Source organism: Canis aureus, chromosome 10, assembly GCF_053574225.1.
Source record: "Canis aureus isolate CA01 chromosome 10, VMU_Caureus_v.1.0, whole genome shotgun sequence".
NCBI lineage: Eukaryota > Metazoa > Chordata > Mammalia > Carnivora > Canidae > Canis > Canis aureus.
In genome coordinates, this window is record NC_135620.1 from 51,536,611 (window position 1) to 51,558,603 (window position 21,993).

Sequence of the window (21,993 nt, forward strand, 5' to 3'; positions counted from 1 at the left end):
AAAATTTTAAAGACAGGTTCATGTCAAAAGGATTCAGGAACCAACTTAAATAGACTTCCTCTGGTCAAAGATAAAATAATTTGAGCATCAGTAAGTATAATGATTTCAGTGGAATGAAAATATCAAATAGGTTCACACACATTAGTTCATAATAAGTTAAAAAAAAAAGAAAAACAACCCATTGATCATTTTTGGATGGTATTAGGGAACCAACTCATTATTTTGAAAACTGTTAAGTGAAGGGGAAAAATCAAGCACTTTTCTGGCATCTCTATATAAATTGCATCTTAGAGTAACAAAATAGTTGACGAAGGAAAATTTAATTAAAGAAGCATAAAAACCTAATAAAAGAAGAAGAGGGAGGATCCTTGTGTGGCTCAGTGGTTTAGCACCTGCCTTCGGCCCAGGGCGTGGTCCTGGAGTCCTGGGATGGAGTCCCACACCAAGCTCCCTACATGGAGCCCGCCTCTCCCTCTGCCTGTGTCTCTGCCCCCCTCTCTCTCTCTCTGAGTCTCTGATGAATAAATAAATAAAATATTTTTAAAAAATAAATTAAAAAAAAAGTCTTAAAAGAAGGGGTGATGTAAAGCTGCTGACATTTCAGTGGGTAGAGCATGTGACTCTCAATCTCAGGATCATGAGTTCAAGTTCCACATTGGGTATGGCAGCTACTTAAAAAAATAAAAATAAAGAAAGCTGCTGACATCCCAAAAAGAGAGCACCTGCGCCTCCTGGTGGAAAACTGCTTCACTGCCTGTGAAGTTAGTCTTGCCAGACAAAAAGCTGAACTTCAATCTGATGTTTCTCATCTAACTACTCCTTTAAAGGAAATACAGGGACAGACTCCTCTAACTCCTAAACAGCACCAAAATAGTACATTCAAAAATTCCGTATAGTCAAAACTGTAGACAATAGACTCCATTTCTTGAACAAAAATATATTGAAGGGAAAGATAAAATGAGAGAGGGGAAGAAAAAGAGAAGCCACAGATTAAAAGAGATAATAACTCACAAATAAGAAAATAAACAAGCAGTGTAATAATGGGCCAAAGACCACAATAGATACCTCACTAAAGAAGATATACAGATGGCAAGAAAGCACATGAAAACATGTTCCACATCATATGTCATCAGGGAAATGCAAATTAGAACAGTGAGATATGATTATACAGCTATTAGAAGGGCCAAAATCTGGGACCCTGACAACACCAAATGCTGGTGAGAATGAGAAGAAATAGAAACTCTCATAAGTTATTGGTGGGAATGCAAAATATTACAGTCACTTTGGAAGACCATTTGGCAGTTTCTTACAAAATTAAATATACTCTTACTATATGATCCAGCAATCACACTCCTTTGTATTTAAGGAAAGGAATTGAAAACTTACGTCCACACAAAACCCGCATATGGATGTTTATAGCAGCTTTATTCATAACTGCCAAAATTTGGAAGCAACCAAGATGTCCTTCTGTAGGTAAATGGATAAACTGTGGTACATCCAGACAATAGAATATTATTCAGCACAAAAAGAAATGAGCTACCAACTGATAAAAAGACATGAAAGAACCTTACATGCATATTACTAAGAAAGAAGCCGATATAAGAGGGCTGCACACTATCTGACTCCCACTGTATGACATTCTGGAAAATCAAAACTATGGAGGCAGTAAAACGATCAGTGGTTGCCAGGCCAGGAGGCAGGGGTTGGTGTATGAATAGGAAGAACATAGGGTTTTTAGGGCAGTGAAAATATTCTGTGTGATATTGTAATAATGGATATATGTTGTTATACATTTGCTCAAACCCATTGAATCTATGCCACCAAGAGTGAACCCTAAGGTAAACTATGGACTTTGGGTGATAAAAGTGTGTCAAGGTAGGTTCATCCTTGGTATTAAAAAAAGAGCACTATTCTGATGAGAGATGTTGATAATGGAGGAGGCTCTGCATGTGCGAGAGAGCAGGGGGTATATGGAAATTCTCTGCACTTTTTTCTCAATACTATTATAAACCTAAAACTAAATCCGGTCTTTTTAAAATGAGAAACAATGAGAGAAATGTGAACACTACCTTGATCTATTAGGATATTAAGGAATAATTGTTAATTTTTAAAATGATATTGTCATATTTGTAAGAGGAATTCTTTTTTTAAATTTTTTAATCAATTAATTTATTTATGATAGTCACAGAGAGAGAGAGGCAGAGACACAGGCAGAGGGAGAAGCAGGCTCCATGCACTGGGAGCCCAATGTGGAATTTGATCCCGGGTCTCCAGGATCGCGCCCTGGGCCAAAGGCAGGCGCTAAACCACTGCACCACCCAGGGATCCCTTTAAGAGGAATTCTTATCTCTTAGAGACACTTTCTGAAATACTTATGGGTGAGAGGGTACTATGCCTGGAATTTACTTCTAAATAATTGGAGAGGGAGAATAGAGGTTTCAAGGAAATAAGATTAGTAATAAGTTGGTAATTGTGGATGCTAAGAGGAAAATGTGGGAGAGGATTATACTCTTTTCATAAACTATTTTGTATATTTTTGAAGTTCTTCCAAATAAAAAGTTTTTAAAGATGTATGTCTTGAAGTAATAAATATACTATGCAGTTAAGCTATTATCAACCCTCATTCTATCTTATAAGAACTACATTTTATTATTTATTTAATTTTTTAAGGTTTTATTCATTTATTCATGAGAGACACACACAGAGAGAGAGAGAGAGGCAGAAGGAGAAGCAGGCTCCATGCAGGGAACCTGACATGGGACTTGATTCCGGGTCTCCAGGATCAGGTCCTGGACTGAAGGCGGCACTAAACCGCTGAGCCACCTGGGCTGCCCAGAACTACATTTTAGACTAAAATTCTACATCCTTCTTAGGCTAGAGCTCCCAACTTTGTTCTGATGAGACACAAAAACTGATAGTCAAGTGAGAGTTAAGTCTCTGAGTTCTCACTCATCCCAGGAAGGATATAGATCCTCAATAAGGCATTTGGTAACCCACATAAATGCTTCTTTAGTGAGTAGAGTTAAAGATATCTACTAATTTCTTGAACTTGAGACCTTCATTCTAACTTACTCTTTTCTCCTACCACCATTACCTTTAAGAAGAAAAAGAAAGAAAAAAATCAATATTGTTTTGGAAATTATATTCTTTTTTTTTTTTTTTTTAAGATTTTATCCATTCATTCATGAGAGACACAGATAGAGAGGCAGAGAACAGGCAGAGGGAGAAGCAGGCTCTCTGTAGGGAACCAGATGCAGGACCGGATCTCAGAACTCTGGGATCAAGCCCTGAGCCACCCAGGCATCCCTCTAAAATATATTCTTATACCACTGGCTACTGCCTCCCATATTTCTACCACTTCTCATTTACCTATGGCTATGAAACTCATGAAGAAGATGAGTTGAATAAAAACAAAATACAGTGAGGGAGCATGCTCACTTACCATACCTGGAAAATGTATGTAATATCAAAAGGTCAGTAATACCTGGATAACTACTGGATATCCCCACAAGAGGGCACTCTAGCTTGTGGGAAAATGATAAATACTGTACAATTAAGTTGAGCTTTTTATAAGATCTCGTTAACCAGTCCACAAAACTGGGAAGGAGCCACAGCAGAGTGGGCAAGGAAAAGGAGCTGGGAGATAAGGTGACAGGTTGTCTTCTGTCAATAATCTCTCTTCTTCAACTTAGGATCTAGTAGAGTCTAACACTTCCAGGTATGTTTTTAAAAGCCAGCTTGGTGTGACTCCTGATAGAGTATACCATTTGGGGCAGACATGAAATTAAGACCATGAATTTCAGGTGATGAGGGACAGATAGCTGAACTGAGTGCAGGGCCCCATCACCAGACTGAATCTGCAACCAGGAATTGATATGCAGTTTCCTTCAAATTCCCTTTCAAACTTCCACTCAGAAATTGAAAAGCCTTTGTGCTGTCTTCATTTTAAGCACTTATTCAAGCATATTTAATTTCTTTATAAATTCCTTTATCTTTTAGTAAGTTTTTTTATCTTATTCTTTTGCTTTAAAAAAATTATATCACCGGGATCCCTGGGTGGCGCAGCGGTTTGGCGCCTGCCTTTGGCCCAGGGCGTGATCCTGGAAACCCCGGATCGAATCCCACGTCACCCTCCCGGTGCATGGAGCCTGCTTCTCCCTCTGCCTATGTCTCTGTCTCTCTCTCTCTCTCTATGTGAGTATCATAAATAAATAAAATTAAAAAAAAATTAAAAAAAAATTATATCACCTTACCATAAAAGGCATCATTATTTCCAAGGGGGTGAGGGGAAAAGGATACTTGCTTATGTTGACTAGAAGATCCATAAGACAGAGCATTCTACAAATATACTTTGAAATTTTGTAAAAATCAATGTCTTACAAAGAGATGGGAAAACATTCTATGCTCGTGGATTGGAAGAATATATATTGTGAAAATGTCTATGCTACCCAGAGCAATTTTCACATTCAGTGCAATCCCTATCAAAATACTATGGACTTTCATCACAGAGTTGGAGCAAACAATCCCAAGATTTTTTTTTAATTTTTATTTATTTATGATAGTCACACAGAGAGAGAGAGGCAGAGACATAGGCAGAGGGAGAAGCAGGCTCCATGCACCGGGAGCCCGATGTGGGATTTGGTTCCGGGTCTCCAGAATCGCGCCCTGGGCCAAAGGCAGGCGCTAAACTGCTGTGCCACCCAGGGTTCCCCAATCCCAAGATTTGTGTGGAACCAGAGAAGACCCCAAATAGGCGGAGAAATATTGAAAAAGAAAACCAAAGCTGGGGACATCACAGTGCCTGACTTCAAGCTGTATTACAAAGCTGTGATCATCAAGATAATGTGGCACTGGCACAAAAACAGACACATAGATCAATGGAACAGAATAGAGAATCCAGAAATGGACCCTCAACTCTATGGTCAACTCATCTTCGACAAAGCAGGAAAGAATATCCAATGGAAAAATGGTAAATAGTGTTGGGAAAATTGGACATGCAGAAGAATGAAACTTGACCATTCTCTTACACCATACACAAGGATAAACTCAAAATGGTTGAAAGAGCTAAATGTGAGACAAGAATCCATCAAATACTAAAGAAGAATACAGGCAACAACCTTTTTGAACTTGGCCACACCAACTTCTTGCAAGACACATCTGTAAAAGCAAGGGAGACAAAAGCAATAATAAACAATTGGGGCTTCATCAAGATAAAAAGCTTCTGCACAGCAAAAGAAACAGTCAACAAAACTAAAAGATGTGTGCAAATGACATATCAGATAAAGAGCTAGTATCTAATGTCTTTAAAGAACTTATCAAACTCAACACCCAGGAAACAAACAATCCAGTCAAGAAATGGGCAAAAGACATGAACAGACATTTCTTCAAAGACCTACATGTGGCCAACAAGCATATGAAAAAATGTTCAACAAGCATATGAAAAAATGCTCCACATCACTTCCTATCAGGGAAATATAAATCAAAACCACAATGAGATACCACTTTACACTGGTGAGAATGGCTAAAATTAACAAGACAGGACAAAACAAATATTGGCGAGGATGTGGAGAAAGGGGAACTCCCTTGCACTGTTAGTGGGAATGCAAGCTAGTGCAGCCACTCTGGAAAACAGTGTGGAGGTTCCTCAAGAAGTTAAAAATAGAGATATTTTACATCTCTTACCAGTTGCACTACTGGATATTTACCCCAAAGATACAGATGTAGTGAAACAATAGGACATCTGCACCCTAGTGTTCATAGTAGCAATGCCAATAGCCAAGCTGTGAAGGAGCCATGATATCCTTTGATAGATGAATGGATAAAGACGATGTGGTATGTATATATATATGTGTGTGTTGTTTGCTCCAAATCTGTGAAGAAAGTCCATAGTATTTTGATAGGGATTGCATGTTGGTATATACACACATACCAACAGGGGGATATGCTAAAGAGAACAGTGAGCATGTCTTTAGATAGATAGATAGATAGATAGATAGATAGATAGATAGATAGATATAGAATATATATACACATATACATATATATAGAAATTAGTCATCAGAAAGGATGAATATATATATGTATACACACACACACACACACATATATATATATATAGAGAGAGAGATGAAATATTACTCAGTCATCAGAAAGGATGAATACCCACCATTTGCTTTGATGTGGATGGAACTGGAGGGTATTATACTGAGTGAAATAAGTTGGTTGGGGAAAGACAATTATTGTATGGTTTCAATCATATGTGGAATATAAGAAATAGTGAAAGTTACCATAGGGGAAGAGAGGAAACTGAGTGGTGAAAAATTAGAGGGGCAGACAAACCATGAAATACTCCTAACTCTGGGAAACAAGCAAAGGGTTTTGTTGTGGGGCAGGAGGGGTAGGGTGCCTGGATGACAGGCACTAAGGAGGGCACATGATGAGATGAGCACTGTTATACTATATGTTGGCAAATGAATTTAAATAATTTTTTAAAAAAATTAATGCTTTAGAGGTACACAGAAGCTAATATAATCAGCAACTTCATGGCAAAGTTCATTACTTACAGAAGCAGAAGGTCACACACTCTGTGCCAGACATGGAGCTTTGAACATTATAGTTTTCATCTATGGGGCACAGTTGGCATGACTACAACTGTCTTAATATCTTACAATTACTAGAGCAGAATAAGTTGTTTGAGAGAGAGAGAGAGAGTGCCAGTGAGCACACAGAGAGAGAGGGAGAAGCACACTCCTTGCTGAGCAGACAGCTCAACATGGGGCTTGATCCCAGGACCCTGAGATCATGATCTGAGCCAAAAGCAGATACTTAACTGATTAGCCACACAAATGCCCCAAATATTTTGTTTCTATTGCATTTTGTAGGCTGCTATTAAAAGATCATCCCAATAACACAATTAATTGGGTTGAAATTAACGTCATTATTTAAAGGAAAGATAAAAACAATGTTCAATGAGTCGACGTTCTAGCATGTTCAAAATCAAGGCAATACACAATGAAGCAGAAAGCCCCAAAATGCATCTTTCCACAGTTTATCACATCATTGTCTTTGTTTTGTTAAAACATATCCATTATTTGAATTTGTATTGTTATATTTTTGTTTGCACATAATTTGTAAATTAAGTTCAGTTCTATAGATGAAACAGAATATAGACAATTAATTTATATATGTAATTTGTGTTTGTAAATATTTAAATAATTATAATGAGAATTACTTTATTCTAGGAATATGCAAGAATTTGTTTCCCCTCCTTTATAAGGGATAATTACATTACTTACATTTGTACAGAGGATACAAGTTTATTTCTTTTTTATAAAGTTATTAATGACCAACAGGGGGATATGCTAAAGAGAACAGTGAGCATGTCTTCATCTGCTTTTGCCTTTTGGGGACTAGATTGACAATTACCTTTATATAAATTCTAATATTCCTAAATGTAAGAGTTCATTCCATAATTTCAGCCTAGTAAATTATATTTCATAAATTATACATCTCACAAAACATTGGGTCAAAGTGTTAAATTAAAGCCTAAAGTTTTCTGAAGTCTCCCCAGAAAGACAATTTTTCTTTCCTTCCATTTGTTTTCTTTTCCTTTATCCCCCAAGAAGCAACTGATTTTGTCTTTTTTACCTCAACTATTTTTAGTAGGTATTCTTGGATAAAAGACATGGCTTTTGGAGAGAGAGGGGTGGAATCTGAATCATCTCAGCTGATTATAATGCAAATTTATGTAATTGATAAACTTTACCTTTAGTTTTCACTTAATAGATCTGACATGATAGTCTTTTTTTTTTTTTTTGACATGATAGTCTTAAAGCCTTAGTGAAAGGAAAAAGTATTATTTTTAAAAAATTGAATTAACTTTAAAACACCCTTTATTATTATGAAAATGCAGCTGTCTTATGTTTGTTTCTTTGTTTAGAGAGAGAGAGCACATAGGCAAGAGGGGAGCAGAGATAATCTTTTTTTTTTAAGATTTTATTTATTTATTCATGAGAGACACAGAGAGAGAAAGAGAGGCAGAGACACAGGCAGAGGGAGAAGCAGGCTCCATGCAGGGAGCCCAAGGTGGGACTTGATCCCGGGGCTCCAGAATCACGCCCTGGGCTGAAGGCGGCACTAAACCTCTGAGCCACCTGGGCTGCCCAAGGAGAGAGAGTCTTAAGCAGACTCTACACCCACCATGGAGCCCAGCATCAGGCTTGATCTCATGACCCTGAGATCATGACCTGAGCCGAAACCAAGAGTTGGACACTTAACCAACTGAGCCACCCAGGTGCCCTGTTTGTATTTTTGAAATAATATTTTCGTGTTTTTTTTTTTTTTTTTTTTTTTTTTTTTTTTTTTGCTGTTCATAAATTATCTTTGATCTCCACACACCTGCTTTGGTGTATTCATGTGTATCTGTAATGACATGAGTGATGGGAACATTTGAATGGCTCTTGTTCTCTTTTCTGCACTTATGCATTTCATTAGCTTGATGATGTAGTGGTCATAATTTAGAAGGGTATTGTTATTATATATCATCTGAATTAATGGGACGTACCTTCCTTCAATAGTCCCTGGCATGGCTGGGGTCAGCACACCTATCAGGTGGAAGTCAGTTCCTCACTGGCCCATATCCCTAAAACCTACTACATCAGAAACAATGGCTTACTTTTATTGGCCTATTTATTCACAAGAACTACTCAGAGAAGCAAGAGACTAATTACAATGGGACCAACTTGATTTATCTTATGCAGGGAGAAAAGGCTTCAATATCAAAACCCAAAATATTCATGTGGCCGGTGCAGTTTTCTGTAATTTGGTTACTTCAAGTAATATGTCATAATAATATTCTAAAAATGCTCCACTTTCAAAATTGTGTCTTACTTCTTCAAGATTGTGTTTCACCACATGTGAATATGTAAGCACTCTTCTAGCAACTATCTATAATAATGTATTTTTTTTCATGTATTGAATTCCTCCCAAAATATCATACCACCAAATCTTGGTAATTTGCAACTGTTTACAGCAGGAATCATCCATGCATCATTCTTTCAGTAGACATTTTGCTTAGCGTTTTATATATATGCCAAACACTAAACTGTGCTGAGAATAAATTCATGAGCAAGATTCAAGGAGACTTACAATCTGATAAAAGCAGACAGATATGTAGACAAATAAGTGTACATAATGGCTATGGCAAATGTGTGAATGAAGTCTCCGGCCTTGGGAAAATAAATCTATCTACTTTTCATTCATTCATCTGTGCATTTATTACATATTAATCTTGAGATGGTAGGCCTTGTCCTCAGTGCCAGGGATACAGAGTTCAGTGAGATACAGCCCCTGTCTTCAAGGAATCCACAGTTTAGCCCGGGAGCCAGGTAAGTAATCAATACTTAGAATAAGCAGGAGGTAGTAGAGGCATATGTCTGGTACCATGGCTGCACAAAGGAAGGAGTGGTTAGCAATCTGTGTGAGGCTTCAGGGGAGGCTTCAAAGTACAGAATTCCATAGAACTGGATCAGAGCGATGGGGCAGTGTCATCAGGTGACAAGGAGAGGGGGTACTCAAGGAAGAAGATAGACTAATACTTTTCATTATCTCTGAATGTTTAGATTTAGGAGCTGTTTGTTCAGTCAGATCCTCTCTTGGCCTGAAATGCCTGTGAATGTGCCATGGGGGAAGGTGAGTGATGACAGGTACCAAAGTGAATGTTAGGGTAAGTCTAGCTTATCTAATTAATCATATTTGATTGGCCTGGAAGCGCTGGACTATAGCTTCAAATTCAAATGCCTGTGATGGTTTTCAAGGCTCTAGTAACTTGCCAACACCTTGTCTATGCTGATTTCATCTTCTTCCTCTACCTCAGTCCTACATTATAGGACCAATCACCTTTCTACCCCCTAACAATATCTCCTTATTCACTAGTCTCTCTTCACCTTCTGCAATGAGTCACAAAGAGTCTGCAAAGAGCCTCTTTCCTCTCTGCCAGTCAACAATTTAGCTCAAATCCTACATCCGCTGCAAAACTGTGACCTGACCCACTGATTTCTATTTCTTTTGTCCACTTAAAGGACTCCTGTGTTAAATCTGTGTTATGTATTGCTTCCACAAATGGCCTAGATGAACAATTTTGCTAAAATCCCACCCCTGCTAGCCTGAGTATACCTCAAATACCTATTATTAAAAAATGGCACATATTATATCTCATAGGACATCTTGGAATAGAATTGTGAAAAGTTTAATAAGCATAAAATGATGTATATAACATTGGTAAATGTCTGCTGGCTAAAGCAGATAAGCCCAGTTTCCATATTTCCCATACTATAATCACTTCTTTCCAAGTTCACCATGTCTCAAGCAGTGGGAAGCATCTCCATCCAAACTTCATCAACTTCATCCACAGACACATTCCTGACCCCATAAGCTCAAATCCTGTCAGGAAGCATTCTATGGTTCTACTTTCCACTGTTCTGCTAGATGCTTTCAGAATTTATCAACCATGTGCTTACTCTGAAACTTGAGAAGAATGCTCACAAATGTTTCTGAAGGAAATTTGGAACTTACTACCTTTCTTTCACATCATCTTCTTTCCTTTCTTCTGATTGTTTCTTCTCTCCTGTGCTAATTAGGGTAATGAACAAACAATCCCCAAATCTCAATGGCTTACAGTGTTGAAAACATATTTCATGTCCACGTCACAGTCTGTGGCAGATTGTAGGGATTAGGAAGCAGGGGTAGGCCCTACAGAGGTATCACAGGACCCAGGCTGATAAAGGCTCCCATGGTCTGCCCGGGCAATAACATCCACTGGATGGAGGGTGAGAAGGGGAGACCAAAGAAACATGGAACATGATGCAGGACATTTTAGGAGCCAGAGCTGGAAAGGGTACATATCTTTTCCATTCACATTCCATTTGCCATAACTCAATCACAGGGTTCCACCCAACAGGTAGGTGGAGCATGTAGTGAGGGATGTAATTTAGTTATACTTCCAGGAAGAAAACAAAATGAGGTTGATGAACAAACTCTCCATCCCATTTGGAAATTTTATGTATCTTTCTTTAGAGGCCTTTTATCTCCAACCAGTCCGAAGAAACAGACTTTGACGTCTCACACAATTTCAACAATGTGTTTGATGGATCCAGTTAACGTTTGTAACAAACATCTTAATCTTATGTCATATACTGTCCTGTATAATTCTTAGATTGTCTCACCTATACATGTTAATTCTTCAATAAGATTTCATGGTGGAGAGAGTAGTAGTGTGAGAGGAAGCAGACTAGAAAGAGCCGGTTTTCATAAGAAGGGGATAAAAATAAAGAACCTAGAACTTTTAGAAGCCTTACTGAATGTATATTGACAGATTATGGTATTAATCAGCACAACAACTTGAGGGAAAATGTATTTCTGAGCAGACTATATCAAGGACAGGTAATTTGGATTTAGAAACATTAAAATGGGGATGCCTGGGTGGCTGAGTGGTTGAGCATCTGTCTTCGGCTCAGGGTGTGATCCTGGAGTCCCTGGACCGAGTCCCACATCGGGATCCTTATATGGAGCCTGGTTCTCCCTCTGCCTATGTCTCTGCCTCTCTCTCTGTGTCTCTCATGAATAAATAAATAAAATCTTTTTTAAAAATAGAAGCATTGGGATCCCTGGGTGGCGCAGCGGTTTAGCGCCTGCCTTTGGCCCAGGGCGCGATCCTGGAGACCCGGGATCGAATCCCATATCGGGCTCCTGGTGCATGGAGCCTGCTTCTCTCTCTGCCTATGTCTCCGCCTCTCTCTCTCTCTCTGTGTGACTATCATAAATAAATAAAAATTAAAAAAATTAAAAATAAAAATAGAAGCATTAAAATGGATATTTTTAAAACTTGAATGTAAATAAGAGGATGCACTCATAGTTTCAGTTAAGGGATGGCCCACATTTCCACTAGAGGGCCCTATTTCAAAATATTACAAAGCTGGAGATGAACAGCTTTCTGATGAATTGCAACTCTCATAACTTTTCACCTATTTAGGGCACTTCATTATCAATTGTAGCTGCTTTCCCTAAAACACTATTGATGTGGCAAATTTCATCTTTTAGTATGACATGAAAACTGTTTTGGTAAAGTAATTTGGCCCAAAGTTTTCTTAATAGAGAATATTTTGTTCTGAACAGATCATTTAAAATGAACAACCTGGCGGTAGTGAAATGACAACCTGTCTCCCAAAGTGCAGAATCAGCAGTGATGTCGGGAGAGTCCACAAAGCAGCACAAGCTGTAAATTTCCCTTGCTTCGAGTGGATTTTAAAACCAACACAGATTCTATTCCTCCTTTTTTCCCAGCTCTATTTTGAGACACACATTTCAAAATCCCTGAAGTTGTTCTACTATGTTATATGGATTCTGACAACTCCAAATAAGTCAAAACCATCCAATTAAAATATGCTCTGAAACTAAAAATAGATGATGATAATAAAAAGCTGCAAACCCAGTATTTAGCAACTAGAGCCTGGTAGTTGCCATTATGAGGCATTTGGAGATTGCTGACGAGAAAGAAGACACTAATGTCTCTTTTTCTTATCCATTCATCCATTAATCCTGACTTCCTTTGTATCAGGTGCTAGGTGTTAATATAAGAAGGAAGTTCATCTAATTAAAAATAAAGAAAGTCAAGGAAATAGATAGTGAGTAGTTGCTCATTCCCTGCTGCCCTTCCTCAACCCTCAATCCTGCTGAAAGGGGACCAAGGGTGAGATATCCTACCACTTCTGCTCTCATCGTCTTTCTAAGCAAATCTGATAGTATCAACATTAGTCCATTCCTGGAAACAAAGGAAGTCAACACCAGAGCCTTCTTTCTCCATTCCTACCATCCTTCAGGATTCTCCTTACATTGAGATAGAGTCCTCACACTACACTCAACATTACTAAACCATTCTAATACACGTCCACAATTGTAGATAAGAAATCGGAGTACTAGATTCAGGCTAAAATAATTTCCCATCACTGTGGTGGTCATATGAGTTATCTTCAATATTAAATTGAAAGCATCTGCCATCGTGGTTCTTCCAAACTATGGAAGTCATATATTTCCTTGTCCATTACATTCCAGACCACAAAAATTGCACATTTGTGTGTCCAGAGAGTTAAGGGATTAAGTATGGCTAAGCTAATGTGTATGTTATGCCACCTCTGACCATGATGAAGTAACAGAGACTGAATTTACTTTTCTGCTTTAAACAATTAGAAAATCTGAAAAAAGGGATGCCTGGGTGGCTCAGCGGTTGAGTGTCTGCCTTTGGCTCAGGGCGTGATCCCTGAGTCCTGGGACTGAGTCCCATGTCAGGCTTCCTGTAGGGAGTCTGCTTCTCCCTCTGCCTATCTCTCTGCCTCTGTCTGTGTGTGTGTGTCTCTTATGAATAAATAAATAAAATCTTAAAAAAAAAAAAAGAAAATCAGAAAAAAAATATATGAAGTAATGGTTTTCAGACATTGGATAACAGCTAACATAGGACCGTGATCCCTGAGAGAAGGGAAATACATGAGGTGGGCCCTATAATTGCTCTGGTTTTCTGCCTGCAAGAAATTCCTAGTACAGGAAGTGATAACCCAAACAGAGCATAGCAGTCTCAATGATAGAGACTGAAGTTTGAAGAGGCCAAGAGAACTAGACTTTCCTTCTGAAAGGAAAGAGCTAATAGAGTTCTGAAATTTTCACCTGGCTAATGATCTGTGCCTGTGTGAAGGAAAACTACTTGAGGCCACAGAAAAAAGCCCAGGAAAGCTGTACACCAAATAGTGCCTGCAGCTTTTGCAAGGCTGGAAAGAATTCATTTTCCTACTGGCCAGAGAGAAAAGGACTCAAAGTACAAATGACATCAGGTACTGACCCTTGCCCTCTTGGTAGTAGATCTACTCTGGATCCATTCTAACAAAGCTTGAAAGCAAACCTTGAAATAACACAACTAATTCAAAATAGCTACACATCAGAATAAAAGTCCAACACTATGTAAGGTATACAACAAATGCACCATCTAAAAAAAGTTAATAACACAATGTCCAGAATTAAATTATTTTTAAAATTACCCAAAGTGCAAGGTATACAAGGGAAAAAATATTTTCAGACAAAGTAAATTTCAGAACAGGGGTATTACCTGGGACAAAGAGAGACTTTTGATAATGATAAATGTGTGTGTACCTAATAGAGCTTCAAATCCTCGAAGAAAAATTCATAGAAATGAAAGGAAAAATAGATATATATATAATTATGGCCAGGGACTTCAGCACTCCTTCGTCAACAGTTGATAGAAACAAGCAGCAAGGAAATCAGTAATACAAAGGAGATCAAGTAACACTGTCAATCAACTTGATCTAATTGATATTTATAGAACATGTCACACAAGGACAGCAAAAGACACATTCTTTCCAACTGCATGTGGGACATTCACTAAAATAGACCATAAGTCTCAACTTTAATAGAACTAAAATCATACAAAATATATTATCTAAGCATGATAGAGTTAAACTGATATCAATAATAGAAAAAATACTGGAAAATACTCAAGTTGGATATTAAGTTGAATATTAATATCTCATGGGTCAAAAAAGAAATCACAAGAAAGTTAGAAAATATTTTCAACTGAAAGTAGAAAACAAAACACATAAAATTTGTGATATTCAGTTAAAGGAGTGCTCAAAAGGAAAGTTATAGTGTTAAATCATAATATTTAAAAAGAAGGAAGGCCTTAAATCAATGATCGAAGCTTCTACTTTAAGAAACTAGAAAAAGAAAAAGCTAATGAAAACTAAAGGAAAAAAGAATAAAAAGCAGAAATCAATGAAAGAGAAAACAAAGATAATACAGAAAAAGAAATCAATGAAATTAACAATTGGTCTTTTGTAAAGAAAAAAATAATAAATGAATACTTCCTAAATCATTCTATGAGGGAAGGATTACCCTGATACCAAAACCAAAGACATTAAAACACAATTACAGACCACCACTGTCCCTTATATTAGAAAAATTCTGAAAAAAATATTTAGCAAATCACAATATGTGTTATATAAATGATAAAAAACATCATGACTACATAAGATTTATCCTAAAATTCAATTTTGGTTTATTCCTCAAAAATTGATCAATGGAATTCACCATATTAACAGACTAAAGGACAAAACCCATATGATCACTTTACCAGATGGAGAAGTAGTATTCAATAAGATTTAACACTCATTCATAATTTAAAAACAAAACAAAACAAGAACTCCAGCAAACTCAGAAGAGAACTTTCTAAACTTGATAAAAAATGGGAAACCTACAACAATGTCATACTTAATGGAGAAAGACTTAATGCTTCCCCTTAAGATTGGGAACATAGCAAAGATGACTGCTCACAACACTTCTATTCAGTATTGTACTGAAAGCCGTAGCCAATCCCATAAGGCTAAAAAAAGAAATAAAAGGTATACACATCTGAAAGGAAGAACTAAAACTGTCCATATTTGCAGACCAATAAAAGTTACTAGAAGTAATAAGTCAATTTAGCAAGATTACCAGGAAATAAGGTCCATATATAAAAATTGCGGGACCCTTGGGTGGCTTGGTGGTTGAGCATCTGCCTTCCTCTCAGGGCATGATCTTACATGGGGCTCCTGGCAGGGAGACTGCCTCTCTCTCTGCCAATGTCTCTGTCTCTCTCTCTGTGTCTCTCATGAGTAAATAAAATCTTTAAAAAATAAAAATAAATTTTAAAAAATTAAAATCACTTGTTTTTCTATATATTGGAATGAACAATGAGATATTGAAATAAAAAGCATGCTTTCCAATAATATTGAAAATATTAAATCTCAGCTATACACTGAGAAACCACAAGACTTGGCTGAGAAAAATTAAGGACCTATATAAATGTAAAGATATAGCATGTTTATAGAACACAAAACTAAATATTAAATGGCAATTCTCTGCAAATTGATTTATAGAGTCAACACAATCCCAGCCAAAATGCCAGCAGGTTTTTAATAGACATGTCAACTTCTGCAACTCAATAGTAACACAAAAATTTTGATTTAAAAAATGGGTAAAAGTTTTGAATAGACACTCCATCAAAGAAGCACTACAAATGTGCAACATAATTAGGCATTAGGGAAATGCAAAAAACCATAATGCAATTTTTAAAAGAACAATAATGCCAAGTGTTAAAGTAATCACACCAATCATACACTGCTGGTGAGAGTGCAGAATGGTGTGGCCACTTTCAAAAACAACTTGGCAGTTTCTTAAAAAGTTAAACATAGGAGCACCTGGGTGGCTCAGTCAGTTAAGTCTTTGGCTCAGGTCGAGATCCTGGGGTCTTGGGATCAAGCCCTGCTTCGGGCTCCCTGCTCAGTGGGGAGCCTGCTTCTCCCTCTCCCTCTGCCCTTTTCCCTGCTCCTGCTCCTTCCCTCTCTCTCAAATAAATAACTTCTTTTTTTTTTAAGTTGAAAATAAAAAAAGTTAAACATACATTTACCATAGTAATCCCACTCCTAGATTCGCCCAAAAGAAATTAAAACATGTGTCTGCATAAAAACTTGTACTCAATATTTATAGCAGCTTTATTCATAACAGTCAAATGCTGGAAACAACCCTTATGAACCAGCTGGTAAATGGATAAACAAAGGGTACTATGTCGAAGTAATGGTGTGCTGCTCGGCAATGAAGGAAAACCTACTGATATACAAGCAGCATCATGGAGGAATCTCAGCAGTATTATGCTGGGACTGAAATAAGCCCGACATAGATTACATACTATATAACTCCATTTCTACAAAACTCCATAAAAAGCAAAACCATAGGGATAGAAAGCAAATCATCCATAGCCAGGGGTTAGAGGAAGAAGATAAGGAATGTTTGCATGGAGACACGGGGAAGTACATGGAGTGCTAAAATATTCTGTGCCACGGTTGTGGTAGTAATTACGTGACTGTGTGTATTTCTTAGTACTCAATAAATTGTACACTTTAAATTGCTGGCTTTTATCCTGTATAAGTCGTACCTCAATAAAGTGAGGATTTGTTGGTTGGTTTGTTTCTGGTTTTTAATACATAGAAAGGTCAAAAATCTGCAAGGCCCACTACATAAGGATGATGACAAATTATACATATATTCTCTAGAATTTCATTGCTAAATCCCCTAGGTAATTGGAAACTTTAATCTCACAGGCATAAGTAGCTATGCTGTTGTCAGGTATAGTGTAGAAAGGACTGAATAATGGAGGTACTCTGACATGTGACCAGCCTCAGAAGCTTGGGGTGGAGGTGTGTCGGGGAGATGTCAATCTGGTACATGATGCTAAGATAAGCACCTGCAGCCAGCTTTACAAAGCAAATTAATGTGTGGCTAAATCTGCATAAGGACCTGGAGCACCTACTATGAGTCAGCCAGAGTGTCAGTCACTAGGCAAAAGCCAAAGATGACTAAGGCAAGGTATATGCTCTTAAAGGCAAAACCAAGATTACAATACAAAAATCAGTGCAAAGTGCTATTGAAATGTCAAGAGGAATGTATCTACTCATCTAAAAATTATTTATTAAGTACTACTTATATTCCAGGCACCTGAAGAGCATCTTCAAATACAATGATATGCAAGATAGCCATAGAACTTCCTCTCCTAGAGATGAAATAGCCATTAATAAATGAATCACACTGTACTATTCATCAGGATTGTTGGTTATACAAATGAAACTGACTCTGGTCAAGTTAAGCAGAAAAATAATCTTCAAGAGTATCAGATAGCTCATAGAATTGATAGAAACATTAGAGAGTTAGACTAAGTTAGGAACCAAGGGAGGCCAAACATAGTCAAGACTCCTTTCTAAAGGAGCTAATACCTGACTCATGACCGCCACCCCTGGTTACTTGCCACCATGACACTGCCCAGCTGATTCTGCCCAGCCAAGAATAATAATCCATTAGCCCTCTGTGTTTTTGCAGTATTTCCTCAAGATTTCTTTCTTGTCCAGGCTAAGATCATATGCCTTCCTGGTTGCAGGGAGAGAAATGACCTTCTTCCCCTTTGAGTTTTGTAGTAGGAGCCTCAGTCTTAGTCAAGTGGGTGAAAAGGGGAGAAAAGAGTATTGCAGAGGAAACTGCATGTTCTGAGACCTCATGGTAGGAGAAAGCTTGATGCACATCAGGCCCTGAAAGTAGGATGGACCATACAGCATCACAAGGGCTACATTAGAGGACTTCAAATTTTCCAGGAGCAATGGGAAGCCACTGTGGGATGTTAAGCTAGAAGTGAATCTTGAATTTGTGTGTCAAAAAGATTACTTTGTACTCTGGGGAACAAACTGGAAAAAATAAGAAATGAAAGCAGAGAGATGAATTACTTGGCTACTTAGATGATCCAGGCCAGAGGTGGATGCAACTGGTGGCAGTGGAAGTGGAGAGAGGAGGACAGTCAAGGACTCTTTAGAAGGTATTCAGAACAGGCTATGATGACAGAAGATGTGGGAGGTGAGAGAGATGTGGATCTAGGATGACACCTAGGTTTCTGACTGGCACAACTGTACCAGTTGAATGGTGGTACCAATCAGTAAGATAGGGAACACTAGGAAAGAGCCAGTTTGGCAGAGAAGATCATGAGTTTTAGTATTCAACCTGTTGAATTTGAAATGACTTGAGACATCTAAAAGGCAATGTCAGGTAAGAGAAAGACCTCCAACTCAAATTAGAATTGTTCTTTTTTTTTTTTTTAAAGATGATGGGGTGGTTAGTGATGTGCAAAAGATCATGGAGATAGGTCATCAGACACAGCTGGAATCAAGAGCTGAAATAATATTAATGTGGACCATTTTCTCTCCTCATTGCTCAGGAAAAGCAATATTAGTCCATTCAAACGAAAAGTAAAAATACTTCTTAAAAGAAAAAAAAACAACTATGAACTCAAACATGTCCTAGAATCAAGTAGGAAAGAAAGGTGGATGGGCTGACTGATCTCAAAACCTCATTTAATCCTAAGATTCTATTATGTTGTATAAGTTTTTGAATTTTCTAGAATGTAGATTTATTTCTAGTCAAATAAATTGGTTCCATTTCTTTCTTAACAATAATACATTTATTATAATTATTATTATTATTTCAAACAAGCTATATCAGTTTCCCTGATGTAAATACTCAAGAAGCAGTAATGATACATTGGATAAAAGCGCAAAGTTGAAGGGTGCAGAGTCCTCAGTTCAAATTCCATCAAACATTATTAGTTGTGCAAACTTACACAATGCACTTCACTTTTTTGAGCCTCAGTTTTCTAATTTTCAAAATTAGAACAACAGTAGTGCTTATATCATAATTTTATGAAGATTAACAAGGCTCTTGAATATTTTTTAAAGACTTTATTTATTTGTGAGAGACACAGAGAGAGAGAGAGAGGCAGAGACACAGGCAGAGGGAGAAGCAGGCTCCATGCAAGGAGCCGGATGCGGGACTGGATTCCCGGTCCCCAGGATCACACCCTGGGCTGCAGGCGGCGCTAAACCGCTACACCACCGGGGCTGCCCTCTTGAATATTTTTTTAAAAGGCAATGTCAAGTCGGTGATTATATATATGAGTCTGGAACTCAGAGGAAACATCTGTGTGGGAGATATAAATGTGTGAATTGTATACATGTCAATAATTGAAGCCATGTTATGTATGACATTACCAAGGCAAAGAGGATATGGAGAAGAGCAAGGCCTAGGACTGGCCCTGAGAAACTCCTGAATTAGATTTCCTAGACAAGTCAGAGCAGCAAACTTCTTGATGGGCTTTGAAACTATGAATAATTGGGTAGAAAAGGAAGAAAAGAATATTTTGACAAAGCATCAACAGTATGAGAGAGGCGTCCTGGGAAAGGGGACACTCAGGCTGGAGGGTACACAAGAGAGTGATGGATGCTGAGGCTGATGCAGTAGGCCCTGAATGATTGTGCATATCAAGAAATTTAGGCTTTCCTGTAAATAGTCCATCAAATTTTATAATCAGAGTAACAAGGTTTGTTTGTAAAAAGAAAATTTGTCCCCCCCAAAAAGGAGGTCAGCCAAGAAAAGGAAGAGCATGGAGGCAAAAAGAACCAGTCAGGAGACTACAAGGAGTTAAGAGCTCCCCTAAGGTAGTGGCAGGGACATATGTGTGACATATGTATGAGATATTTCAGAAGTAGCATCAGCAAGACTTGCTAATGAACTGAGTGTGAAGGAGAGAGAGGCTTTAAGAGGGGGAATTGAGGCCTCTAAAGAATCAGGTTAAAAGAGATGCACACATCCAACAATTAGTTAGCATCATTTGGGTGTAGCCTGCCAGCAGAATCATTGCAGAACCATCACCTCTAATTAATGAGGTCATTCCATGAAGTTGGGCTATAAGTAGTCACAGTCTATGGTCCTGGAACATGTTTTTCCTCTGAAGTTCTTGGATGCTAAGTCACAGATGGTGAAAGCAGCAGTGTTGGATTGTAGCCTGTATGACCAGGTAGATGATGGACCCAGTAACTAAAACAAGGAATACCACCGAGCACTGTACACACCTACAAAATATAACACGGTTCCTAGCAGCTCAAAGAGCTGGTGGTGACTGTACAAGAAAAGTAGTGCTAAGGAACATATGGGGAGCAATTAAGATTCCAAGAGTAAGCAGAGGGGGAAATGCTCCTGGGAGACTGTAATTTAAACACATGGATGTTTAGGAGAAGAGAAGAGTGCCTTTCTTGGGAGAACTGAACCAGAATACTGGTAGGCAAGAGGACTCAAAGAGTAAACTCTAATGCTTTTGGCTGGAGACCTTGAACCAATGAGCACAACAGATCTGGCAATTTCTGAATGTTAATGGGGCATAGGAGCAGGATGGCAGAGCAGAGTTACATAAAGGTACATATGTCTTTATATTTAAAGTAGGTTTCTTGGGGCTTCTGGGTGGCTCAGTCAGTTAAACATCTGCCTCTGGCTCAGGTCATGAACCTGGGGTCCTAGGATTGAGCCCTGCTGTCATGCTCCCTGCTCAGTGGGGAGTCTGCTTCTCTCTCCTCTTCTGATCCACCCACCATTCATGCTCTCTCTCTCAAATAAATAAAATCTTTTAAAAATTTTTGTAAATAAAGTAGGTTTCTTGTTGACAATATATAGTTGTCTTGTTTTTTGAATCCACCCTAATAATCTTGGTCTTTTAACTAATAGTATTTAGACCACTGACATTTAGAGATTATTGATCCAGCTGGATGAATATCTACCATATTTGTTACCACCTTCTATTTATTTGTTGGTGGTGTTCTTTGTTCCTACTTTTGTCTTCCACTCTTTTTTTCTGCATTTTATGATTCCATTTTCTCTCCTTTCTAATCAATTATAATTAATGTCAATTTTACTTTTTTTAGTTGTTGTCCTAGAGTTTGCATTTACAAAATGCAAGCATGCATTTACAACTTAATCCATGTCCATTTTCAAATAACACTGTACCACCTCACAAGTAACCCAAATACTTGTAATAATAAAATATTCCTCATTCTTCCCTCTCATCCCATGTATCATTGCTGTCATTTATTCCACTTATACATAAGCTGTAATCATCAAATATATTGTTATTTTTACCTAAATCTGTCATCTATTAGAAAAATTAAGAAGAAAAAATTTTTTTTAAAATTTTACCTTCAGTCATTCCTTTTCTAACATTCTTCTTTACACAGATCTGATTTTCTGATCTCTATTATTTTGCTTCTCTCTAAAGAACTTCTTTTACTATTTCTTGCAAGTGAGGTTTACTGAAAATTCCCTCAATTTTCATTCATCCAAGAAAGTATGTCCCCTTCATTTCTGAAGGATATTTTTGCAAGATACAGATTTCTAGTTTATTGTTTGGTGTGTTTTTTTCCCTCTCAACACTTTAAGTACTTCACTCTTCTGTCTTCTTGCTTGACTGCTTTCTGAGGAGAACGTGGATGTAATTTTTACCTTTGCTGGATTCTTTCAAGATTTTCTTCTTTTTCT

General features: G+C 37.7%; 2 protein-coding genes across 11 annotated transcripts in view; both read left to right on the forward strand.

Annotated features, from left to right (window-relative positions):
• Positions 1–21,993, forward strand: part of TZMP1 (transition zone microprotein 1) — a 414,174-nt gene that overhangs the window by 29,208 nt on the left and 362,973 nt on the right. The gene's annotated exons all lie outside the window — the stretch shown is intronic.
• Positions 1–21,993, forward strand: part of LOC144322345 (uncharacterized) — a 142,379-nt gene that overhangs the window by 2,259 nt on the left and 118,127 nt on the right. For 2 of the 10 annotated variants that reach the window (XR_013388001.1, XR_013388000.1), the window contains exon 2: positions 9,621–9,690. The exons of 5 other annotated variants lie outside the window; for them this stretch is intronic. Coding sequence is in view for 1 of the 5 variants with exons in the window: in XM_077912274.1 (XP_077768400.1) it covers positions 12,172–12,180 (9 nt within the window). In the remaining 4 variants the exon portion in view is untranslated. Of the gene's footprint in view, positions 1–9,620; positions 9,691–11,073; positions 11,184–12,171; positions 17,057–21,993 lie in introns of those variants that run through there. 3 more of the 10 variants (XR_013387998.1, XR_013387999.1, XM_077912274.1) reach the window with 3 other exon arrangements.